Source organism: Quercus lobata, chromosome 6 (assembly GCF_001633185.2).
Source record: "Quercus lobata isolate SW786 chromosome 6, ValleyOak3.0 Primary Assembly, whole genome shotgun sequence".
Taxonomy (NCBI): domain Eukaryota; kingdom Viridiplantae; phylum Streptophyta; class Magnoliopsida; order Fagales; family Fagaceae; genus Quercus; species Quercus lobata.
The window spans coordinates 32,409,769-32,434,874 of NC_044909.1; the positions used below are offsets into that span (position 1 = coordinate 32,409,769).

The following is a 25,106-nucleotide window of genomic DNA, read 5'->3' on the forward strand; positions in this document are numbered from 1 at the left end:
TTTATGTACTAATCGACTAATTAAAGTACACGGGGTCTAAGGGCACCGACTCCAAGTGCAAACAACTCTAATGTTCAAGAGGTCTTAAGTTCATTTTAATCATCTAATTTTGCTGCGCTTTTTTAATATTATTGGCCAAAAACGGTTAGCCATCAATCAGCGTTGGATAGGTTTGAGTAAATAATCGATACGTAAATGAGAAAGCAAATGGTAATGTTTTTGACTATGACAGACACTCTCCAATAGTGAATGACCATGTTCGAGCTTTCAAATTTATTTACTAAACCTTGTCTCGTTTTTACCTTTTACAACTCAAATGAAAAAGATTGAGAATGTTTTAAGAGTCATGTCTATTTCATACACTCACTTCCGCATGTAGTAAACAATAACCATTTTTTATTTTATTTTATAATTTGATGCAAAGATAACTTTTTATCTTATCTCTTCATTTGCTTATACACAATCTATTTTATTTTATAATTTGATGCAAGGATAACTTTTTATCTTATCTCTTCATTTGCTTATACACAATTTATACTTTGCACCCCACGTCACAAATTTAAGCCTCTACACCCTACCATACAGATTCGTGCGCGAACACACCACAACCGAAAAAGTTGGAATATCTAGTTCATCTAGCTTTAAAATATGAAATTTTTCTATCGTACACACTCGTGCAAATAGTAGGCACACTCAGCTTTTTTGAACTAAAAAATTGTGATTCAGAAGTCACGATTCCAATATTTTAAGTTCATCATATTTTTCTTTGATTTTATATAAATATAAACCAAGAAATTCAACTGTTGGAGAATCTCAATACTAGATGAAATTGCTACTTTGTTACTTGAGCATTGGGCGCAGTACAATTTGGAATAGAAAATGTAGGCTCAACTTGCTTTACCAAACACGAGATACTTTGGGGAATTGGTGGTTTAAACATTGCTTTCACCTCTTTAATTTCTCTTTGCCTTTTTTCACTATTGGGCTTAATAGTCAAGCAATTCTTAGTAGCATTCTTCCACAACAATGTGTTAGTTTCGTCTGAAAGGTATATCTTGAACGGAAATCAAGAGAAATACCAAAAAGAAAAAAGAGAGGTCTTGCATTAGCCATGCCAATGATAATCAATGTGCTCCCCCTAACTTTCCTGAAGGTTCACTGTTAATATATGTCTTGATGGAACTTGACTAGATGTAGGCTTTGAAACATTGGTGATCTAGTTAACCTATGAATCACTAGTTGAACCATGAGGTTAATTATGAAAAATTAAACATTAAAAAAAAAAAAGAAAAATGTTAAAATTTGATCAATCAAATTAAAATTAGAAAACACTTTAATACAACATACTCATCATAAAATATAAAATATATAATGACATACTTAATTCAATATTAATTATTGAGTTCCTTATGCATAAGATAAAAAAAAAAGAAAAAAAAAAAAGAAATCGCAATATATTACAATTCTCTATTTGTTGTACATGTCACAAAAATCACTGTACTTCTTTAGATGAGTTGGTAACTCCCTTGTTATAAAAGGTACTTGGGGGTCTAGGGAGGCAGGTTCAAATGGTGGGCAACATAGCCAGAAAGAGCATTTGCATCCGTCAATCCAAAATAGAAAAAAAAGTGCTTAATTTTACACATTTTAGCCCTAAAATTATCCAAATCAATCAAGTTAAAGATGTATAAATTTGCAGAGTTGTTACAGTAACGGTATAAATTTACATTGACAATATTCATTTTGTACTAAGTTTTTTAGCCTTTCTTTATGTATTTTGAGGATGGAGGAAGAATGTGAATAGTGGTTAATGTGTGTGAAGAAAGAGAGGCAATTAAAAAAAAAATTAAGAAAAAATGATATTTTAATGAAATGTAATGTAAAATAAATAATCTAATTTGAGGTATTTTGGAAAGTAGGTGTGTAAAATAAAAAAAAGTAGGTTTTTATGCTAAAATAGAAAGATAGTTTGCACAAACTAATATGAATACTCTAATAGTATTTTTAAATTCTAACAATTATATATATATATATATATATATATATATAAAATGGTCACCAAACACCGAAATTTATATCTAACCATTATAGTATTTTACTACAAAATTTATATCTAATTAATTACTCATTCCGTCCCAATTTGTTTGTTCACCGAAATTCTAACCATATAGTATTTTACTCCAAAATTTATATCTAACTAATTACTAATTAGTTAGATATAAATTTTGAAGTAAAAGAAAAATCCCAAACAATTTTACAAACTATATTTTGTGGGTTCCAATTAACTCAATTGATAAAGTTTCTGATAGTTAAATAAGAGATTTGGACTTCAATCATTGCCTACACCATAAATTGAATGGTGTCTTAGTTTGATGATAAAGAGTTATCATTAGAAGTTGATGCTATAGTTTAAAACTCTTAAAAAAAAAAAAAAAAGCCTTAAACATGTTACAACAAAATCTATCATCCTCTCTCAAAAAAAAAAAAAAAAAAACCAAAATCTATCATTTTTTTTTTCTTAATTGGTATTAAGTAATCCATTCATAATGATGAGTATCTCACTTATTCAAATAGCACCATTTTATCCTCGTCATGTGAAATGTTTCCATAAATACGAGTTACAATCCAGTTTTCAAATTTATTCGTAGCCACATTGTTCATTGTATTCAATTCATGTCATAAATATTTAAAAAAAAAAAAGAAAAAAGAAAAGAAAAGAAGGCAGGAACAACTGGAAGTGTGGGATAACACGTAAGCCAAAAAGCGTCCAAAAAAGTTTCCACGTTTGTGGTTAAAAGCAATCCGTGAAGGTTCTCAACCAATCAGAAACCCCCAAATCCTCAACACTCATCTTCCCGCTTCCCACGTGTCCCAACTACCTCCACTTGCTTCCCTCCATTTCTTGTTTTTTCACTTATTTATTTATTTATTCATAATACTATTTTATTCTTTTTTTTGTCTTTCACTCTCTGTTAGTCTCTTCCTCTTCTCACTTCTTCTTCACTGTCACAACCACAAATTTTGAGCCTTCCAAAATTTTCAATTCTCTCTCCTCTCTCTCTCTGTAATGAAAAATTAGGGTTAGAGTTTGGAGTTTGATAAATATGGCCACTACTTCACTACTGCTACCCGAGCTCCTTTTTCTCTCTCCACAATCCACATTCAAGCGCCGGGTTTCTCTCTCTAAACCTTCTTCTCTCTCTAGAAACCTTAGGTACGGTTGTGTTTCTGTTCGGACTCGTCGAATCAGAGCTTTGAAGGAAGAAGGAAGCGCGGTGGTGGAAGTCGATGAGAGAGAGAGCAAGTTGATCAAGGAATTGAATGGAAATAATGGAGCTGCTGCCACTACTCGGTACGAGGAGAGGAGGTACTCGAATGGCGCGGCGGCGGTGGAGAGTGAGAATGGGAGCTTGGTGAAGTATGTGAATGGAAATGGTGTGGCGGCGCCGGCGGCAGCGGAGGTGGTGGAGGATTCGGCGGCGAAGGAGGACGGAAGGAAGAGAAGGCTAGAGGAGATCGGTAAAGAAGATGCGTGGTTCAAGCAAGCCGGGAAAGAAGTTGAGGTATATATATATATATATATAAATATTAATTAATTTTGATTTTTCAATTCTGTGGTATTTGAAGGAATAGTGTTTCTTTTGCTGTGATATTATTGTTTTGGAGTAGAGGTTTAGTTGAATTTGAAAATTTAAGGGTTCGATTTTGAAGGACCCAACTCTATGCCAAGGAATGCAGAGTGAGTGTTTGTTGTTGTTGTTGGTGTTGTATGGGAGAAAGAATTGTGTAATCTTATGTGGGATATTTCACAGAAATGCTACTTTATGTTCTTGCCTATTCTATTACATCTAGGACGTGTGCAAAGAGACATTGGTTTAATATGTGTTATTGAAGAATATAACTTTAGCTATCAATCATGGAAGTTAGGGTACTAGTTGGTTGGTGGTGTTTGACATGGTGGTTTTTGATAGATTTTAGTTGTCATTAGTTTAGTTTATAACTTCATCTGTGTCTGTACTTAGTGATCATATTTTTTTTTTTTGTCCCATAGCTGGTTCCAAGCTCAGACAAAGGAGGAGGTTGCAGTGATAAAAAAAGAAAAGAAAAGAAATGTTAGTGAAGGAGGTGACAGAGAGTATGATTTAGGATGGAGAAATATACATTTAAACAGTCCTAATTAGTCTGTTAAGGATCCATAAGCCCATAAGTAGTTTTTTTTTTTGGCTATAAAAAAGCTAACCCCTTAGTTTTGGGAATTTAGCTTTGTTGTTGTATTTGTTAGTCAGGAATAATTAAAAATCTCAGCATGCAATTTTACGACTTTGAGCTGACTTCAGGCCTTCTAGCTTTTATATAAAATTATGCATATTTGTGAAGATATTCTTTACAAGTTACAAATATATTCTCAAAGGTTTGTTTGCTTGTTTTTGTTTATTTTTCCTTTTTTTTTTTGTGCTCAAATATATTCTCGGAATCAGGCCAGTTGGTATATGGCAAATACATATTTGTTAATGACATATTGACCAGAACGTTTTCAAGAAATAATTATCTTGTTTTAAGTTATTTTGAAGCTTAGCTTTCTTTTTTTTATATACATAAGTTCATAAGGGTAACCTATATATATGTTGAGAATAATGTTTTGCTAAAATATGGCTTTTGCAGGTTTCTGTTACACCTGGTGGCCGTTGGAGTAGATTCAAAACCTACTCAACAATACAGAGAACCTTGGAAATATGGGGATTTGTTCTAGCATTTATCTTTAAGGCTTGGTTGAACAATCAAAAGTTCTCTTATCGAGGTCAGGTGCTTCTACTGGTTGAAAATTTTCAAACAATGGAAAGCATGTAGTTAAGGCTTTTTTCTTAACTAAAACTCCAACTGTTGCATTCTTAATAGCTCTGAAAATCTGGCTCTTACTTATCCATCTAGGAGTCCTAGTGAAGAAATAAAGCAAGCCTTTTGCAATATTTAAGCCTTAATGCAAAATACTTTGCAAGTGTCAAGGATGAAAAGAAAGTCCTCATAAGCCCATGGTACAACATTACCAAAGGTTTATACCATCAAAACTTGGAATTGCTTTCTAAGAATAAATCCTATTAGATTCCAATCAGGAGCAAGCTACACTGATCCAAACATGGTATCAATGGTTGAGAGAAGATGAACTATTTTAACTAACGTGATCATAAATAAAACCTATAGGCATTGGAATTGGATTCTCAGGGAACGGAGAAAAAATTTCCTATGACATGGCCAACAGAAGCAGAAATGAACTCATCACTGAGCAATGGCACAAAGAACAATACTGTCCTCTCCTGCTCCTTAAACCAGCTGACCAAGTGAAGGAGTTCTTGTTCTCATTATTCGATTATCTCATTGGGATTTTTGCACCATGTTACCTTCTCACTGGATTTGTTAGCATAGGAATGCACTATGATTGGTCATTGCTATTAGGATCTCAGAATGAACAATGTTGGCTGCCTCATAAGTGTTTTTGATGTTGAGTCATCTAACAAACACAGCAAGTAGCTTTTGAAAGTTAAGTTTATAATAGATTCTTGACGAAAACTAACAAATAATGTATTATGAATATTTAAAGCTTTCTTTCTTCCAGAATTTGCTCAAATGGACAAATGCTTCGGAAATTTTTACGTTTACTTCCTTATCAGATTTGCTAGATAGCTGTACTTATCATGCATAATTGTTGTTTTTATGGTTCTTGGCACACTGCCTGTGTGCTTTGGCTTTTCATTGTACCTTTTCATCTTTTTTGTAATATAGTTTTATTTATATTTCCAAAAAGAGAAGAAGAATGTATTATGAATACTTCGGTTGAGTCATTAACCCTTTATGGTATTTAATAATGCCTTGATCCCAACAACTTGGTGTTGGCTGCATGAACCCATTTGTGCTATTTTTCTTTTCCTAAAAAAGGTGTTCAAATCTTTCACTCCAAAAGTTATGTTTAGTTTACAACTAGTTCTTGTCCCCTATTCTGGTTGGGATGGCTGTGAAATAGAACTTCTAATAGTCCTACCTTGTCATGTGAGGTAGTCCAGATGGTCAAGGCCCACTAGATGATCACAAGGATTTGAAACTAATATAGACCTTGCTGATCTTTGTAATTACTTAGAGTGTTTGCAATTATGCTTTCATTCTCTTTTTGTTTCTGTTGTTTCATTATGACATTTTTCTTGTAAGGTTTTGCTTTAGAAGATTTTGTTGTAGAGCAATTGCCGAGGGCTTGAAATCTAGAATTCTCGAGCAATACATAACTTGAGTTTTTTTTTTTTTTTTTTTTTTTTTTTTTTTTCTTTTCTGGAGAGGTGGTGGTTGAATCTAGACGTAATATCAAATATGTGAATTTGCAGGAGGAATGACAGAAGAGAAGAAAACTTTAAGGCGGAAGGCCCTTGCCAAATGGCTTAAAGAAAGTATTTTGAGATTAGGTCCTACATTCATCAAAATTGGCCAGCAGTTCTCCACAAGGGTGGACATTCTTGCTCAAGAATATGTTGATCAGTTGTCAGAACTTCAGGTTCAAGTTGTTTTATTAAATATCATTTATGAGTGTTGATAGCCCTTTTTTTTCTTGTCACAAATGCTAAGCTAAATTTTTTCTATTGGTCAGTTACTCGTGCACCCTGTGTATTTTTAACCCACGGCCTCACTCCACCCATTCTTATGGAAGAAGGAAGTGTTGTTTGAGCTAGAGCTCATTGGCTTAATAATTTATTAATTACTATTTTCCCCCACCCTTTTGGACATTTACCATTGCTTTTCTATTAAGTTTCTGAATATAAAAGCTAACCATGTTTTTCTCCTTACCTTTCGCAAAGAACAAGTGAACAACATTCACTGAATATTATTGGTTTGCTATCTTTTTCTATTTGGCAATTCTTTATGTTAGAACTGAATTGCTTTTTTGCTTCAGGATCAAGTTCCTCCCTTCCCATCAGAGACTGCTGTGTCTATAGTTGAAGAAGAGCTTGGAGCTCCTGTGACTGCTATCTTTGATCGTTTTGACTATGAACCAATAGCTGCTGCTAGTCTTGGTAACCTTGATTTGCTTTTGACATTTGTTATACAGAAATTTGTGCGAAAGTAAATTAACCTAGCTCAAGTGTTCCTTATTTTTTTTTATTCATTTTTTATAATGGTAAAGCTGTTTTTAGGTTTACAGTTTCATAGCTGATAAATTTTGAATTATCAAATTCTGTTATCTAATTTATACAGGTCAGGTCCACCGTGCAAGATTGAAGGGACAGGAAGTTGTTGTTAAAGTACAAAGGCCTGGTCTCAAGGGTCTTTTTGATATTGATCTTAAAAACCTGAGGGTTAGTTTTCTTTTTGGCATTATTCTTTTAGTGGTCATTATAGTCGTGAAATCCTAATTATTCATCAATTTGACTTTTGGTCTTTTGTCCCGGAAAAATTGACATTTTTCATTAGATATATTACTTAATATACCATGATTGTGATATCATGGTATTGGTAATGAAGAAACTTGGAGGCTTTTAATTTAATTTTTCTTTTTAATTTTTAATGTCTCTATGCGTCTATGTTGTGTTTACATCTATATGGGCATCCACATTGTTTTACAAAATTATATGTGGAATGCATTTGAGGGGTAACTTGTTTTTACTTTTAGGGGTTTTGCAGTTATAATGTGCATGGTCATTGTTTATTTCAGGTAATTGCAGAATATCTTCAAAAAGTTGACCCAAAGTCAGACGGTGCAAAGAGGGATTGGGTTGCTATCTATGATGAGTGTGCTAATGTCTTATATCAGGTAGTCACATTGCCTTGGTTGCCTCATTCTTATGTTAGATTTATTATGAAACTACCTTACTATTTTTCATAAATTTAAGGCACACAACATGACTATAAGGGTTGCTATGCTTAAAGAAGAAACATATCCATAATGTAAAATGAATTTAATTGAGACAAGGATGTTGATATGGAAGAGTAAGGCCCACAAAGAAATAGACTAGTAATATTATGTTAAATCATTTGAGGGATTTTGTGCAACAACATTAAGGACAATACTAGAGAAAGTTGATTGCGAAGCTCAGTCATGCAACAGAGGCCGAGGGAAGAAAAAGGAGAATGTGAGTCAATGTTGCTAGTAAACGATGCTCTATGAGTTATCTTGTCTGTGACCAGCATAAAGTAAAATGTTGAAGCAGAATGTGCCAATGAAGTTGGCTAATGACCTCTCAAATTTCTTATGGTCAAACAGGGCAAGTTGAGTGTGGTATCCTGCCCTGTTGACTATGACCAAAATCCTTTTTATAAATGCCTGATCTTGTGGTGTTAGAAAAAGGCTACTCAATCCATTTGCTTCTAGTATAAATCTAGTTTGTTGGACATGTTTCCTTAACAGTGCACTGGCCTGGTTGGTTTTGATCCCCTTTCCCCATAGGTGATCCAAACATCAATTAATTGATAATAAAGAGCTTACAATGACGTTCCAGTTAGCATCATGGGGCCATCATGTAGTCATGTTAGATATTATGGTCAAGTTGACATTCTAGTCATTCAAGTTGGAATTAAATTGATTTCCTGATGGTTCATTGAGGAATGCTATTCTAGTGAGAGAACAAGATATTGCTGAATATGCTGTAGACTGATTCTGTACTGAATATAACATAATGTTCTGAAGTGGTTTGATGAACAAGGCTTCTGATGGAAGATTGTACATGAGCTGCTTTGCAGGCTATAACTATGGGAAAATTCAAATCCTATTTGTGAAAGAAAATTGTGTTGGGTTGCCATTTTAGTTCAACCTTTTATGAGCCAACAGATTAGATGTGATAAGCAGAAGTTTAAAAATACGCTGTGATCTTATTTTATTTTGCATTTTTCAGTCCCTAATAGATCATTGATGCAGAACGTACTTTATTTTTAATTTCATATTCAGCTCCTCTCTCTGTTTCTGTTTCTCTCTCTTCTTCTCCATACCTGAAATTTGAAATTTCAGGAGATTGATTACACCAAGGAAGCTGCAAATGCAGAATTATTTGCAAGTAACTTCAAAAATATGGATTACATGAAAGTTCCATCAATATTCTGGGAATACACAACACCGCAGGTTTAATTCTTCTGTATAGTGACCTCCCAACAAGTGAACATTAGTTTTTTTTTTTTTTTTTCTTTTCCTTTCTTTTTAATATCTCTCTCCTTTCTAATTATTATCATTATAATTTTATGCATGTAGGTTCTGACAATGGAGTATGTCCCAGGGATCAAGATAAACAAGATAAAAGCTTTGGATCAGCTGGGCGTTGATCGCCAAAGGTTAATCCAATTACCTCCCTTTTCATCTTGGTGAAATCATTTTTGCAAGTGACCTTCAACTCTTACACATCACATGTGACCTGATGATTCTAGTGCCACATTCTGTAGGTTGGGTCGATATGCTGTTGAATCGTACTTGGAACAAATTCTGTCTCATGGTTTTTTCCATGCTGATCCTGTGAGTTCCTACTGTTGCTTTTGATTTTTGGTTCTATACTATTTTTTGAAGTATGCTTACAATTGTCCAATTAGGACTACTTTGTGGAATTATAAAATGATTCCAGAGCAGAAGTTTATTGTGCTTGCATATTGCTTATGCACTTACATTGATTTTGTTTTTGTTTTTTTATATTTAATTTTTAATGATGTGCAACAACTATGTCTGAAGGCTTGCCTTATGGAATGATTCTCTAAAAATCTGCTGCACACTTGAGGCAACAATGTGTCAAGGCTCATGCTTTACAGGATGTCCCTAACATTTTGAAGTGTGAGTTTTGCCAGGCTGTGGCATTCACCTGATGCACCAGCTAAAACGCTAGAATTCTAACACACCCCCCACCACCCCACCCCCCCCGCCGCCCCCCCCGAAAACTTGAAATTAAAATATCATTTATGAAGAAAAATATTCTTTCTTAATTTTAATCTATAATTGGAATCAACGGACGCTTAATTTGTAATTTATAGCTTTTTTTTTTTTTTTTTTTTTTTTTATTTGGAGAAAAGTATTTTGACTTTGGACTACAATGCGCATAAAGTTAACATGTTTAATTTGAAAAGTTCAGTCTCCTAGATATCACAGACATGAGCCGATGAGCGGGGTCAGGAAGATAGAAAGAAGGGGGGATGGGGGAGTTGGACGAGTCTCTATTTGTAATTCTTATTTTGTTTGGTGTCAGACTGTCCCTCCATGATACGGTGGTATTAGATAAGGAAAAGGGCAACTCTGGTGGAGTGCAGTGGCATTTTCTAAAAGTCAACCAGGGTTAAGGGAACAGCATTGAACAACCTGACAAATCTGATTCCAACCCAAACACATTTATGGTCACCGTATTTGATTTGCATTGTCGCAGTGGTTTTTCAATATGCATCCTTGATTAAAAAAAAAAGAAAAAAAGAAGCTAAAATGAGGTCTCCTTTTTATATTGTTGGATATAGGCAAGACAGATTTATTGTAAAGAGGAGAAAGAGAACTCTTATGAAATATATATTAGAATCATATAAATAATTTAAAAAGTGGTCTAGAAAACCCTCGCACTATACTGTTCTTGAACAGTGGTTTTATCAATCCCTCTTGGCTGTTAGTTTGAATATATCTGTTTGTGTCTTTTCTCTTATTTAATGCTGTTTCAATAGAATAGCCATGACAGAGAAGTTTTGTTAGAATTCCATGTTTTCTGTCTTACTCAGGTTTTTAAGGATCCATTTGTGATCTACAATTAAGGAAACTGTGTCCGCATTTTTTTTTATAATCACATACAATCCTGCTATTAAATATCTATCAGCTAGATGTAATCAGAACCTCTTTTTATTCCTATCTGCAGCATCCAGGAAATATTGCCGTTGATGATGTCAACGGTGGTAGGTTGATTTTTTATGATTTTGGAATGATGGGAAGGTATTTCTGGACCCTTTGCTGTCTATCTACTGTAAGAATTTACTGACAAGTACATTTATCAATTTTTCTTTCGTGACTGTCCTGTGCATTTTCTGTCTCTAACTTGCAGTATCAGTCCAAATATCAGAGAAGGTTTACTGGAAACATTCTATGGAGTTTATGAGAAGGATCCAGACAAGGTAATTATTTCAACTTTCAAGCAAAAGTGGCCATCATTACTTTTACCATATGTTAATAATATTGCGGTTCCCATGCTTGGTTTGTGTTTACTTTATCATTGGAAACTTTTGCGCTGGTGCAGGTCCTTCAGGCAATGATTCAAATGGGTGTTCTTGTGCCTACTGGAGATATGACTGCTGTCAGACGAACAGCACAGTTCTTCCTTAACAGGTGCTCTTAGTGTAGAGAATAATAGCGAGAGTTGAGTGGAAAATTCCCATGGGTTCCATTTCTTATCTTTCTTTCTCTTTTAAAGATTTTATTTCATTAATGCTTTTGCTTACTTTCTTTGATATGTTATTTTGCCATTTGAGCTAAAGATTGGATAAAAAGGCATTCTGCCAGTTGATATATTATTTTGTTTGTGTAAAATTACCAATAATTTTTATTATTATTTATTATTTGACAAAAAACAGAACTAAGCTAAACTTTAGCTATGCCTCAAATGCCCACTTGGGCAGAATGCCTTTATGTCAGGTCAAATGTATTACACTCAAAGAGCACTACCAATGCTTCTACCTGACTAATTTATTGCATGATAGAGCTGACATAGAAGTCATTTAAAAATCCACCAGATGTGAAGATATTAGCTTTTGGAATAATGTTTTAGCCTAATGTTGGTAGTGTTATAGTGCTGTCAACCGTGAGTTATACTTTAATACTTGTGTTATCTTTAATCATGTACAGGGTGGATTTGAAAATGTGCTGACTTTACCTATACATGATATTCTGTTATTTTGTATTTTAGTACGATGATATTGTTTTAAGTACAGCTCGACATGTTGTCTGCACTGATTATGCTACTGTTTTTTTTGCACTGTGAACCTCAAATAAGCACTGGGACCCTTGGGTAACATAAAACAAAGAAGTACCAGTGAAATCTCAAGACTTATTTTATTTTATTTTTCTGATTAAACCTTTCTCTAACCATGAAATGAAATTCTAAGCTGACTATTTTGCAGTTTTGAAGAGCGTCTTGCTGCGCAAAGAAAAGAAAGAGAGATAACAACAGCGGAACTTGGGTTTAAAAAGCCATTGAGCAAGGAGGAAAGAGTAATGAAAAGGAAACAAAGGCTGGCTGCAATTGGTAATTCACCTGGTCTAGATTTTGTGCCTGTGATAGGTTCTATGCTTGTTAATGAGATATTGAATATAGCACCATTTTAAAAGATTTTGGGAGCTAAATACACGTGGTGGGTGTGGGCCCAATCAATACAATGCATCTTGTCCTAGTATTCTTCATCCAAGAACTATCCTCTGTTTTACGAGTAGCCTTGGCTTTTCAGAAAAGATTCTGTACTGGGGTCACATTGTGTAACTTGAGACCTAGGGAATTAAGGCGTACTCTGGAGTTAGATTTATCTACCTGTTTAATGGGAACACATGCAACTGTATTTTGGCAGATTAAAGCTTTAGGTCTTGTAAGAGTTGTTAGAATATAGGTTAAATGATTGAATTCATAATTTCTTAACAGCTTAAGCCTTTGGGCAATTGGTAAATTATCATGGTATCAGAGCAAGTGGTCATGAATTCAAACTCTATCTCTGCTCTACCTCCCATTTTAAAAGTTAAAAATCCCACATTTTGGGCCCCACTTATTAAGGGGGAGTTTAGGTCCACACATGAGGGGAGTGTTAGAATATTGGTTAAAGGATTAAATTAATAATTTCCTAATAGCTTAAGTTTTTGGGACAATTGGTAGCATTTCCTAATTGTTTAAACTTTTGGGACAATTGGTAATTTATCATGGTATCAGAGCAAGTGGTCATGAATTCATAATTTCCTATAGGTTAAATGATTGAATTCATAATTTCTTAACAGCTTAAGCCTTTGGGCAATTGGTAAATTATCATGGTATCAGAGCAAGTGGTCATGAATTCAAACTCTATCTCTGCTCTACCTCCCATTTTAAAAGTTAAAAATCCCACATTTTGGGCCTCACTTATTAAGGGGGAGTCTAGGTCCACACATGAGGGGAGTGTTAGAATATTGGTTAAAGGATTAAATTAATAATTTCCTAATAGCTTAAGTTTTTGGGACAATTGGTAGCATTTCCTAATTGTTTAAACTTTTGGGACAATTGGTAATTTATCAAGAGCAATTTAAATGAATTGTGGCAAAAGTATCATTGAATATTATGTAAAGTATTTATGTACAGTGGTAACATGTTTGTGTATGCCTGTGTATGCAAAACTTTAGTAAAATAAACAAATACTGTCTTATGTTTGAACTTCCTACCCTAAAATTAGTTGTGTAATTTTCTACCTTGGAGCAAATGAAAGCACTATGGTTTTCACTTATTCACCATGAACTTGATGAGATGCTAACCATTGCATTCTCTTAATAGGGGAAGATTTATTAGCGATTGCTGCGGATCAACCCTTTCGATTTCCTGCCACATTCACATTTGTTGTTAGAGCATTTTCAGGTAATATAAAAAGACCACGGCCGCTTCATAGCTATGAATTGGATTATGATACATGAACCTAAGAATAGTAAATTATGATCGTTTCTGCAGTTTTAGATGGCATTGGGAAAGGCCTTGACCCTCGATTTGATATTACTGAGATTGCTAAACCGTGAGTTTAATCTTAGTTTCAACCAACTCTTTGAGATTTAGCAAGCCATATGTTCAGTCTATCTGACTTGTCTTTGATGCTTTACGTTGTAGCTATGCAATGGAGTTGCTAAGATTTCGGGAAGCAGGAGTTGAAGTTATCTTAAAGGCAAATGAAACTCATCTTTTTATTTTTTTGGCCGAACGCAAATGAAACTCTCTCGATTCTACTGTTACCTTGTATATTGATATGGTATGTTTCTTAATATCCTAGTGAATCTTATATCTGTCAGGACATCAGAAAGAGATGGGACAGACAGTCAATTGCATTCTACAACTTGTTCAGACAGGCTGACAGAGTTGAAAAGCTTGCAGAAATTATCCAACGATTGGTATTTATTCAAAATTGTTTATGTGATATATGTTTTCTTGATGTGGCTTTCATTTTGATGTTCTGTTCTCCTTTTAATACAGGAGCAAGGTGATCTTAAACTGCGAGTTCGTACTTTGGAGTCTGAGAGGGCATTCCAGCGTGTTGCGGCTGTTCAGAGAACAATAGGGAATGTGAGTTTTGCTGGCTGATCTCCTAGTGGAATTATGCAAGTCTTTCTCATGAACTCTTAGATGAAATTGTTTCAGCACATGATAGTCTCACAAAAAAATTTATTTATTTTCTTTGTGGTTTCTTCAAATACAAATAAAAGAATTTGTGAAACATGGATGGTTATTGGGCCCTTGGGGCTCCCAAATCCCAGAGCACCAAAACAAGGGGGAATAAAGAAAAAGGAGAAGAAAAAACATAAAAAAAATAAAGGAGACATGGTAGACCGCTTCGTGTCTATATGAAGAAGGCTATTGGATGTGGCAGTAATCATCACTTTCCGAAATTCTGTACCAATATCTTAGGTGATATAATTTCTTTGGAAGATTTTGGAATCCATTTTTTAGCATACATGCTAACATTGTCAAATCACTATTTTGATTGGTATTTTATGCAACTTTAAATTGAAATGTGAAAATAAGGTATTGATTTTCTATTTTGAAGAGAGCTGTATCTAAGAAAGATCTGTGCATGGGGATGGGAAGTTGTGTGTACTTACAAAATGCTCAAGTTTTTTCAAATAACAATGGTTTTTGCTTTTAACACATGGTCAGGTCACCAAAAACAGAAAAAAGAAAAGTATTGAATATCTGTTTGTAAGTAGTTAATACCATGACATGAACTAGAAACTTTGTACAGTTTTGGAAATAAGGTAATTTTTTATTTTTAAAAAAGACTAGAGATTACCATGACAAGTTTTAGCCTAGAGATTTAAAATGTTAATGAAAACATTTCCAGTTTCCTCTCTATATCTTTTGGACAGGTTATCTCATAAATTTGACTGATATTTATCAGAAAAAAAAAATTGAATATTCTTTATATCATTTTATCTCTCCTTGATTGTATCTTCTTCTGACTAACAGGCTGTAGCTGCTGGAAGTCTAATAAACCTTGCAACAATTTTGTATTTCAATTCCATTCGAGTAAGCCATCTGTGACAATTTTTGTTCTTTGCAGAATAAAGTGTCTGTGGTGCTTAACTCTTATTCAATGCTTGGTCAAATTGTTCCTTTTTAGGTGCCTGCCACTATAGCATATGCCATCTGCGCATTTTTTGGCTTTCAAGTTCTATTTGGTATTCTAAAGGTCAGAAAATTAGATGAACAGGAGAGGTTGGTTACAGGAACTGCTTAAACAATTGGTAAGATTTCTGTAGTTTGTTTATATAATGTTTTAGTTCTCTAAATCATCTGTGCAAGACTCTTTAATAATATAAGCCATGCCTGGCCCCAAGTAACTCCCTTTATACAAGTACATCTACAGGACACATAAGACAAAATATCTTACATATAAAAGAAAACAAGCTTTTTTTGTTTTTAACATTCATTGAAGCCTCTTTATATTCAATAATTCAGCCTTCTCAATTTCCTCTCATTCTAGACAGCTTAAAAATTGTGTCAGATACGCGTGACCGAATAATCCAAGTTTTTTATTTTTCTTTTTTTTATAAGAAAAATAATTGGGCTAGAAGCAACTCTTTTTTCAATTTATGAAATTTTATTTAAACAATCAATTGATGTGCATGGGAGTCTGTGAACGAGGAGAACTGCCATTTCCTCAGTGCCCTCTGTTTTCCCAAATTCTGTGGGTGTGGGAGATGGGATATCTTCCTTGTGGGGAGTAATGTTATTTGTTTCATTCAACATATGTCATTAATGTTATTCAGAAAAAAAAAAAAAAATTTAAAATAAAAGAAAAGAAGAAGAACTAGCAGATGATAAAATGACTTGTCATTGTTCATCAACCTTCTGATGTCGGCAATATTTATCTTGTTCAATGAATCTGTTCAAACAAGCTGTACTGGAGGGTGTACCTGGGAGTGTGGAATGGAAGACTGAAAAATTGTTCTCAAAATCTGCCAAGACCACCACACTCCCCTTTTGTATGAGTAAGACAGGGTAGGACCCAGAGCCCATGGAAGGCATTCATTAAATAGGTGTACCTAACTGATCCCATCAAGCATTGAGCAAGGAGAATGGGTGCATGTACCATTCATTCATTGTACCATGGTGATAAGGTCTGCCAAGAGCAAAACAATGTTCACACTGGAAAAACCTAACTGCACCAGCTTCCAATGCCTCCACCTTTTATCTTCTTTTTTTTTTTGGCTAAGCAGCTGCCAATACCTTTATCTCACATATACCCACATTATTGCAAGACAGCTTATAATAAAAGGGTAGCCACAATTTTCTGGCATTCTCTAACACTTACATGAAAGTGGACAAACTTTATTAAGTTGATTTATTCCCTAAATAGGATGTCAAGTTAAAACATAATAATTCCTTTTTTTTATAGTTGTGCAAATTCCAAACTTAGCAATTTAATCTGTAGCACCTTTGGGTTGTCCATGATGAGCAATTAGGAACCTAAACTCTTTGTGTCATAGATTTTCGGTATCATTAAGTGTGTGTTTGGCTCCAGCTTAAAAAACCAACTTATTTTACTATTCAGCTTATTTTTACTACTATTTATGGACTCCATTATACTTTTTGATACTATTCATAGATTGTATTATTTCAGCTAACTTTTACCTTTATCTACAGTACTTTTAGCAAAAAGTTTTCAGTTTCAGCAAAATAAGTGGATCCCAAACAAATCCTAAATATCTCATCTTATTCTCAAATTAAAGACTGATATAAAGCACTTAGGAGTAAGACTTTCTTGAGCCAGCTCATTATATCACTGAACAAAATAGTTCCAACCACGTAAAGTGGATCATCGGGATTCGATATATGTAATTTTTTAACAACCATCATCCATTCACTATTCTTGCCCTTGGAAATAAGTTACTGAGAGCCTCAGCCACTAGCATAGATAATAAGTTACAGGCCATATAGGAGCTCACTAATTAAGCTGATGGCAAATAAATTGATGAAGTGCAAATTCTTTGTTGCAGTATAACTAATTTATGAACAGTTACGAAAAATTCCTAATTGCTATAATAATGTGCCTTTGCATGTTGACCATTTTGCACAATCATTCTTCTGATCTTTAGGGATTGTGAAGCATTTTACTGGTTACAGTTTTTATGCTATATTATTGTCACTGCTGTGAAATGTTCCTGTTATATCAATCTTACTATGGACCACGGTTCATTTGGTTGGGTTCATTGCAGATCTAGAGTGGAGATTCAGCTCATATAAAGCTTTCTAATCAAACATGCAACATTCAGTCATTTGAAGAAAATAAGAGCTTAAAGGTGCACTTCATGCAAGGTTCTTATACCATCAATATGAGCAAAAACTTCCGACTCTCTGATTCATGAGAAAAAAAACTTCTCGAGGCTGAACATTTTCGCTGGATTCTTCAAATTCATAATTATAATGAGATCAAACTTGCAAATTGGTTAGCTAAAGTCACTTTGTTGTAATTATAAGTTTCAACAAGGATGTTCCCAAAAGGACTAGAGTCTCTAGACGTGGTGACTTTATTGGCAGGCTGATGGCCATAAATGATAGCTCTCAGCCCTACTCAGGAGTTACATTTATGACATATATATTGTAGATGTTGGCACTGTAGCATCCCATCATATTTGACAGGATGGGATGAACATTAGCCTGTGTATAATTTTGTACCATGAAGAAAATTGTTTAATAAAATGTGCTCCCCCTTTTTGCTTCTCCCATTTGTTTCAATAATTCTGATGGAAATTGTAATAATGATGGTTGCAAACCTCACAATTTTATTCTCTTTGCTCTAATCTTTTTTGGCACAATCAATCTGTGTAAATTTCGAGCAACTGTCTGTACTTGAAGCAAATTTAGCACATGGATCGACAAAGAAGAAGTACTCTTTCCAAACAATTGTACACATCTGGGTATTCACATGTGCGCTCTTATTTGAAAGTTGTTTAGCTAAGTTTTCATTTTTGCTGTCGCCTTTTGTTGGCTGGTAGCTGTAATTTTCCCTTGTTTGGATGTTGAGGGTGAATGTTAGAGGGCCATCCTTACTCATCCAAACTGCCTTGTTTTTATTCAACGTGGTATCCTTTTTTGTTTTTGACAGAGCCTATGGATAAAGCCTTCAACGTGGTATCCATTTTTGTTTTTGACAGAGCCTACGGATAAAGCCTTTTTCATACATGCTTAGATGGTAAGTTGTGATTGGTGACAATAAAAATGCTAGAAATCTATATATATCTAAAAGCTGAAACGTAGCATTTATTGTTGCTATACTTCTGTTAAGCCACCTCATCCTCTATGTCATTGCCACATTATCATTGTTTTTCATAATTATTTTTACCTTTAATTTTTTTTTTTTGACAATATTAAATATATAAATACATTGGCTTTACAAATTCATCTTAGATGGTTTTAATTTTACATATTCACCTACTTTAATTTTGATATTATAACTAGGTATTATCTATATATATTCCTCTTAGACGGTTTTAACTTTATATATAATTTTGTCCCTTTACCTTCATTTATTTTGACTTTTCTTATTTTCATCTTCTTACCATAAATTTGTCACTCACTCCCATTTTACACAAATTTTTCCCACACAAAAAAGGTTATTTCTCACCCTCTCTCTCTCTCTCACTTTTTATTTTTTCATTTTTTTGTTGGATTTTTTATGAGGTTTGTACTCCCATTGTCTTATTATTGACTAATTTATATGTGTTACTTGATGCAAGTATTTTTTTTATTATTATTTTATTTACAACACAAAATAGTTTTAATGTTGTTGACCAAATTTAGGGAAAAATCATATTATAATATGTCCATATTTTGTGTTGTTGTCTGGTTTTAGTTTATTTGGAAAATATCTGGATAGTTTGGATAATACGATGAAGAACAGTTAATGCAGTTGAAGAAGATGGTATCTGTGCAGTTTTTTTTCATTATTTGTAAATATTTTGATTACCAAATTAGCAGCAAATTGTTATGTCTTTATATGATATTTTTAGATGCATGAGTAATTGTTTTAAGCATTTACGAATATTTTGTATTGCTCATATTCTTTATCTCATTTGTGTATTCTTTGATATTTTTAAGAAAAAAAAAATTCAATTGTGTTTAAAATTATTTATTTATCTACTCATTTTTCATATGTTGGATTAGGTGTTAGATTAGATTATGATGGTATTAACACAATACTTCTTATTTGTACGAAAAAATTTGTCTAAATTTCCCCTTTGTACTCTTGGTTATAATCATTATATATAAAGTTATAACCAACACTTTTTTTCTTGGGAATAATGACATATTTCTATTACGTCACTTCAAAATCTTATTAAAATTTTTGAATTTGATTATGCATTGGGTATTTGGCTTAATCACATCACGTTTAAAATGTTTTATATATTCGGAAGAAGAAGTTTGATTTTGATGTGATTTTTATTTTTCCCTTTCTTTTTCTGAATTGTAATTTTTGTTGACTTTTTTTATATAAGTTTTTTGGTGTTTTTGATTGTACACTAGATACAATTGGATTTAAAAAAGATTTTTTAAAATTTTTTTTTTTCAAATTCAATATACTTTTTAATGATACACAAAATGTTATAAATAATTTTTATTAAAAAAATTAATATTTTTGTTACCTTTTGAATTCTTGAGAAAAATTGTATTGTTTTCATGAAAAAAATTATATATATTACATTTGTGATTGTTCCTATAATAAATGAAAATATGATTATGAAATACATTACTATTTATTAAATTAGTCTAAACTGCAAAAAATAAATTTAATGAGATAATCCTAAAAATATTATTACGTGCAACGCACGGGTTCGCGACTAGTGAACTCTAAAAGTGGCGTTAGACTTATTGATAACAAATCATAATTTGTCATCTTAACAATTGTAAAAAATAGTTCTCTAGTTGGATCTGACTATTTTTAGACTCTGTAATACCCTTAAAGGGCCTTATGTAAGACCATGGCTAATACTTAAAGGTCAATGGTTGATACAAGGTCTGCGCAGCTTTATAGGGACATAGGGTTCAATGGTTTTTTGTTTTTTGAGAAGGGACAGTATTCAGTGGTTGAATGATTATTTAATTATATATGTATTGAGAAATATATAGTTGGACAATAAGTTATAAGAAATTTACTCTATCTTTCTCTAACGTTTGGTTTAAAAAAAAAAAACACTATTTATTTATATCTCCTCGTTTGTAGGAGCTCTCTCTTTCTCGTATACTACGAGACATCTCTCCCTTAGGGTTTCCTACGGGGTTGCGTTTTCTTTTTCTTTTGCGGGGTTAACGATCATGGAAGGCAACGTTTCACAGATTTTAGAGAAGATGAAATTAAATTTGGAGGAAGAAGAGACTATTGCTATATCTGATGAAGGTAGAAAAGAAGAACTAGAGAGCTGTGTGTAGAGTCTTATTGGCAAGTTTTTAACTTGCAAACCTTTTAACAAAAAAGCAGCTTTGGCTACACTCAAAAAAGCGGGGGGGTTAGAAGATGGAGTGCAAGTTATTGAAGTGGGGTCAAACTTATTTCAGTTCAAGTTTAGATTAGAGTTTGAATTGAATAGAGTATTTACAGGAGGTCCATGGAGTTTTGATAATCAAAAGCTGCTGTTAACCAGATGGAAGGCGGGGATGACGGTGATGAATGTAAAGTTTGACTCGGTGGCTTTATGGGTACAAATCTGGGGGGCTCCATTTGATATGAGAACACCTAGAGTAGCGGAGGAGGTGGGAAACCTATTGGGTAGGGTTTTGGAAGTCAAGAAGAGGCGCAATAATGATAGCCAAAATTTCTTCATGAGGGTCAAGATGGCCATCCCAATAGAAAAAGAAATATGTCGAGGGGCTTTTTTGGCAGGATCAGATGGGAGGAAATACTGGGTGGATCTCAAGTATGAAAGATTGCCAGTTTTTTGCCATTATTGTGGACTTTTTGGGCATGACTTACGATACTGTGCTCAATATTTCAGTAAAACAAAAAATGGGGTTGATGTGGAGTGTGGTTACGGGGATTGGCCAAAGGCAACGGGTGGAAGGGCAAGGTTGCCACAGAAAAGGGGATTTGGGAAGGAAGGACGGCATGATGGAGACAAAGGAGCAACGGAGGGACATAGTGCTTCACAAGGAACGATGGTGATGGAGGAAAGTTGTGGTGGCGAGGACAGGAACCCTAACAAGACGGTTATAGAAGTTGTGGGAGATGAAATCAGAATTGTTGGGGAAGATTTGGCATGCAGCGGTAACAGGGTCAAGAATCATGGGATTGGGGGGGCGGGGTGGATAAGGAAAGCAGAGAATCATGCTCCTTAGTTTTAGGAGTTCAAAATTCAAACTTAAGTGTGGAGATTGAATTGGTGCCAGCTACATAGGGGGAGCATGTGCAGTTTAAGCAAGAAGGGGCTAGGTTGAGTGATGTTAAAAAGCAACCTACGTAAACTAGACTAGTCCGTATGGATGTTGGGCCTGTGGGAATAATAAAAGAAGGAGCCAAGTCCATCTTGGGTAAAAGAAATATGCTGGTTGTGAATGCAGTTGAGGAGGCAAAGAACAAAGGCAGTGAAGGAAAAAGGAGGAAGGTATGCGAGGGCTCAAACACAAATGAAGCGGCAAGGGTGTTGCAACACCCTTGCTGAGAGCAATGAGGCTGCTTTTAAGTTGGAACTGCCAAGGGCTTAGGAATCTTTGGACAGTTCAAAGCCTTCACAAACTAGTGAGGGAACAAGCTCCTGATGTATGCTTCTTAATAGAAACAAGGTTGGATAGAGTTGGTTTTGAGTAGCATTGTGGTGATGTACCTTTTAAAAATAAATTGATAGTGAAAAAACCATATTCAGGTGGGGGTTAGCTTTACTTTGGAAGGAGGAGATGAACTTGGATGTTATTAATTTTACTGACAACCATATTTTAGCAAAAGTAGTGGAATATGATGATTTTGTGTGGTACCTCAAAGGGTTCTATGAATGGCCAAAAGCAAATGAAAAGCGGAAGTCATGGGCTCTCTTATCTCATCTACGTTCTTTCATTGATGGTCCTTGGTGTTGTACAGGTGATTTCAATGCCAAACTTCATGCCTCTGAGAAACAAAGTGTACATGCACCTTACTATAATCAGATGAAGGATTTTTGGTTAGCATTGGAAGGATGTGAGTTGACAGATTTGGGGTTCAATGGGCATAAGTTTACATGGACAAATAGGCGGCTAGGTGTAGCTCACACAAAGCAATGGTTGGATAGAGCCACGACTAACAGAGTTTGGATTGAGAAATTCCCTGCAAGCTCAATTACCTATCTATTCAGCCATGCATCTAATCATCTTCCACTCCTATTGAAAACCATGAATGATAGGTGGACTACAGGAAGGGGGGTTGGTGGTTTTAAGTTTGAGGAGAGTTGGGTATTGTGGGAGGATTGTGAGGAGGCTGTGATTGAGGTGTGGACAAAAGGAGGCTATGGTCGCTCGGGTTTGAGTGGTGCAAGGGACAAGATCCAGTCTTGTGGGGTCGAATTGCATGCATGGGGTTCATCAAAGGCCCTACCCAAAATTGAGGAGATTAAGAGGCTGTGTGAGTGCTTTTTCTTTAGCACATAGGCCCAAGGATCCTGGACCAAATGATTATAGTTTGGTGGATTGGGCTTTGGTTCACCGCAGCCAAATGGCTGTTTTAGAACCAAGTGGTGCACATGGCATACTTCCTACAATACACATAAACTAGCAAACGAGGATATTTGTATTGAACAACAATCAAAACATCAAAAGTAATGCAAAGCAATCAGGAAAAATACAAAGTAATGGTTAGAGATCCTCAAATTAATAATAAATACTTCATTAGTTTTTCTTTATTATGATTACAGTGCGCTCATTAAGACGTGATACAAGGTTCAAGTAAGCTCAAAAATTACAGACTTAGATGGCTATTCAAGCCTCTAAGATTTGCAAAGTTTGAATCTTTTTGAATCCGAGTATGTGCTATAGTGGCTGTTTCTGAGATATCGGGAGATGGTTTACTAATTTCTTTGAATTTTTCTCAACAGAACTTTCTCAATGATTCTGTTGTAATTTTTCTTGCCTTTTTCATGATCCTTCCCCCATTTTTATAGTGTTATTTTTAGGGTCCCGGGGAGCTATTGATTCCCCTATTTTGCCCCTTGGGTACCAGAACCCGTTTTGTGCCCATCGCCCAAAAGGTTGAGTTTTTCTTGTTTCTCATTTTTTTTCTTCCTTTTGGTGCTGTTTTCTTGAAAGCCCATGGCTATCTATCTATTTCGGAGTGCACTTGTTTCTGATGTCACGTTCCTCATGGTTCAGCTTTTGGCCATCCTTCCTCTTTATCTTTTTTCTCAAATGGGCGGAATCCCACCCTGCTGGTTCGAAAGTTCTTTGCTGCTACTCCCCTTTTTATAGCTCTTTATTCTGGTTCCCCGAGGTACCGTCCACTTGCGCTGTGAGAGGTCACTCCAGGCTTTCTTCTTTTTCTTGCTAGATCTCTGGTACCTGAGAAGGACGTATCTATCCTCTATTTCTTGTGTTCTTTTGGCTTTTCCTTTGAGCTGTCTTAATCCTCTCTTGGCTGTGCTACACGCCTCGGGGATCCTGAGCCTTTGGCAGCCTCTGGGGATCCCGACTCAGCTTTCTTTTTACGCTGGTTCTTCTCCAATCTTCTGATCTGGGCTTCTTTTCTTTTTCTTCTTTCTTTTCTCAAAGGCTTTCGGGCTTGTCTTTTTTTTTTTTTTTTTTTTTTATTTTTTTTTAATTTTTTTTAATGGTTTTTGGGCTTCAAGCCTTTTGGACTTACCACCTCTTTTCATTTTTTATGACCCCTTGTGTTTATTTCTTTGGGCTTGGGTGCTGTGATTTTTTGGACCTCAACAGAGGCTACAAAAGAAATTGGAGTTAATGAATGCAAGTGAGATGACCGAAGACAATAGGAGTGAATTTCTAGCAGTGAGTAAACAACTTGATGACTTATTGCTGAAATAAGAGATCTTTTGGCGTTAGAGATCTTGAGTGTCATGGTTAAAGCATGGAGATAGGCTACTAGTTTTTTTCATTCCAAAGCCTTCCAAAGAAGGTGAAGGAATTATATTGAGGGAATCAGAAATGCTAATGGAGTTTGGGTGGAGGAAGTTGATGATGTGGCGGATGTGGCGTCAGATTACTTTATAATATCTTTAAAGAAGGCACTTGTGACAGAATGGAGGAATGTCTCAATACAGTTAATCATAAAATTATTGATAATATGCTGGAGGTGCTAACCAGGCCGTATAGCAGTGAAGAAGTTAAAGCAGTGTTGTTCCAGATATGTCCAACAAAGGCTCTTGGACCTGATGGTATGAATGCACTCTTTTATAAAATTTTTTGGCATATTGTTGGCAATGATGTGACTGATGCTGTGTTAGATTTTTTACATTCTGGTAAAATGGTGCTTGATATTAACTAAACTCATATTGTCATGATTCCTAAAGTAAAGACACCGGAAAAAATGGCAAATTTCAGGCCCATTAGCCTATGTAATGTGATATATAAAATTATATCAAAAGTTTTGGAAATAGGTTAAAGTTGATCTTGCTACAGTTAATTTCTCCTACTCAGAGTGCTTTTGTATCGGGCCGCTTCATTACTAATAATGTGCTCGTAGTCTATGAGACATTACATGCCATGCATATTAGAAAAAAAAGGGTAAAAAAGGGGCTTTAGCTTTGAAACTGGATGTGAGCAAGGCCTATGACAGGGTGTAGTGGGGTTTTCTAAAGGGTATGATGATCAAATTGGGGTTTCTAGAGGTTTGGGTGGATAGGGTTATGAGGTGTGTTTCCACACCTTCCTTTTCAGTTCGAATCAATGGCAAAGCATATGGGAATGTTATTCCTTCAAGAGGTCTTTGCCAAGGAGATCCTTTGT

General features: G+C 34.7%; 1 protein-coding gene across 1 annotated transcript; it reads left to right on the plus strand.

Annotated features, from left to right (window-relative positions):
* The first annotated feature begins 2,956 nt into the window (after positions 1–2,956).
* Positions 2,957–17,912, plus strand: LOC115950855 (protein ACTIVITY OF BC1 COMPLEX KINASE 8, chloroplastic). The gene is made up of 21 exons (XM_031068120.1): positions 2,957–3,563; positions 4,663–4,798; positions 6,369–6,535; positions 6,932–7,052; positions 7,234–7,334; positions 7,691–7,789; positions 8,981–9,091; positions 9,218–9,297; positions 9,406–9,475; positions 10,839–10,912; positions 11,022–11,091; positions 11,214–11,302; positions 12,094–12,218; positions 13,479–13,559; positions 13,650–13,710; positions 13,803–13,857; positions 13,982–14,080; positions 14,163–14,252; positions 15,153–15,212; positions 15,307–15,430; positions 17,405–17,912. The coding sequence occupies exons 1-20, from the start codon at positions 3,105–3,107 to the stop codon at positions 15,421–15,423; spliced, it is 2,265 nt and encodes a 754-aa protein (XP_030923980.1). The 5' UTR covers positions 2,957–3,104; the 3' UTR covers positions 15,424–15,430; positions 17,405–17,912.
* Positions 17,913–25,106: the final 7,194 nt, after the last annotated feature.

Excerpts from the sequence above, each read along its gene's own strand:
- LOC115950855 (XM_031068120.1), top strand. The coding sequence starts at position 3,105 with ATGGCCACTACTTCACTACTGCTACCCGAGCTCCTTTTTCTCTCTCCA. Across the intron at positions 10,913-11,021 it reads GATTTTGGAATGATGGGAAG|TATCAGTCCAAATATCAGAG; the intron begins GTATTTCTGGAC and ends TCTAACTTGCAG. Across the intron at positions 11,092-11,213 it reads ATGAGAAGGATCCAGACAAG|GTCCTTCAGGCAATGATTCA; the intron begins GTAATTATTTCA and ends GCGCTGGTGCAG.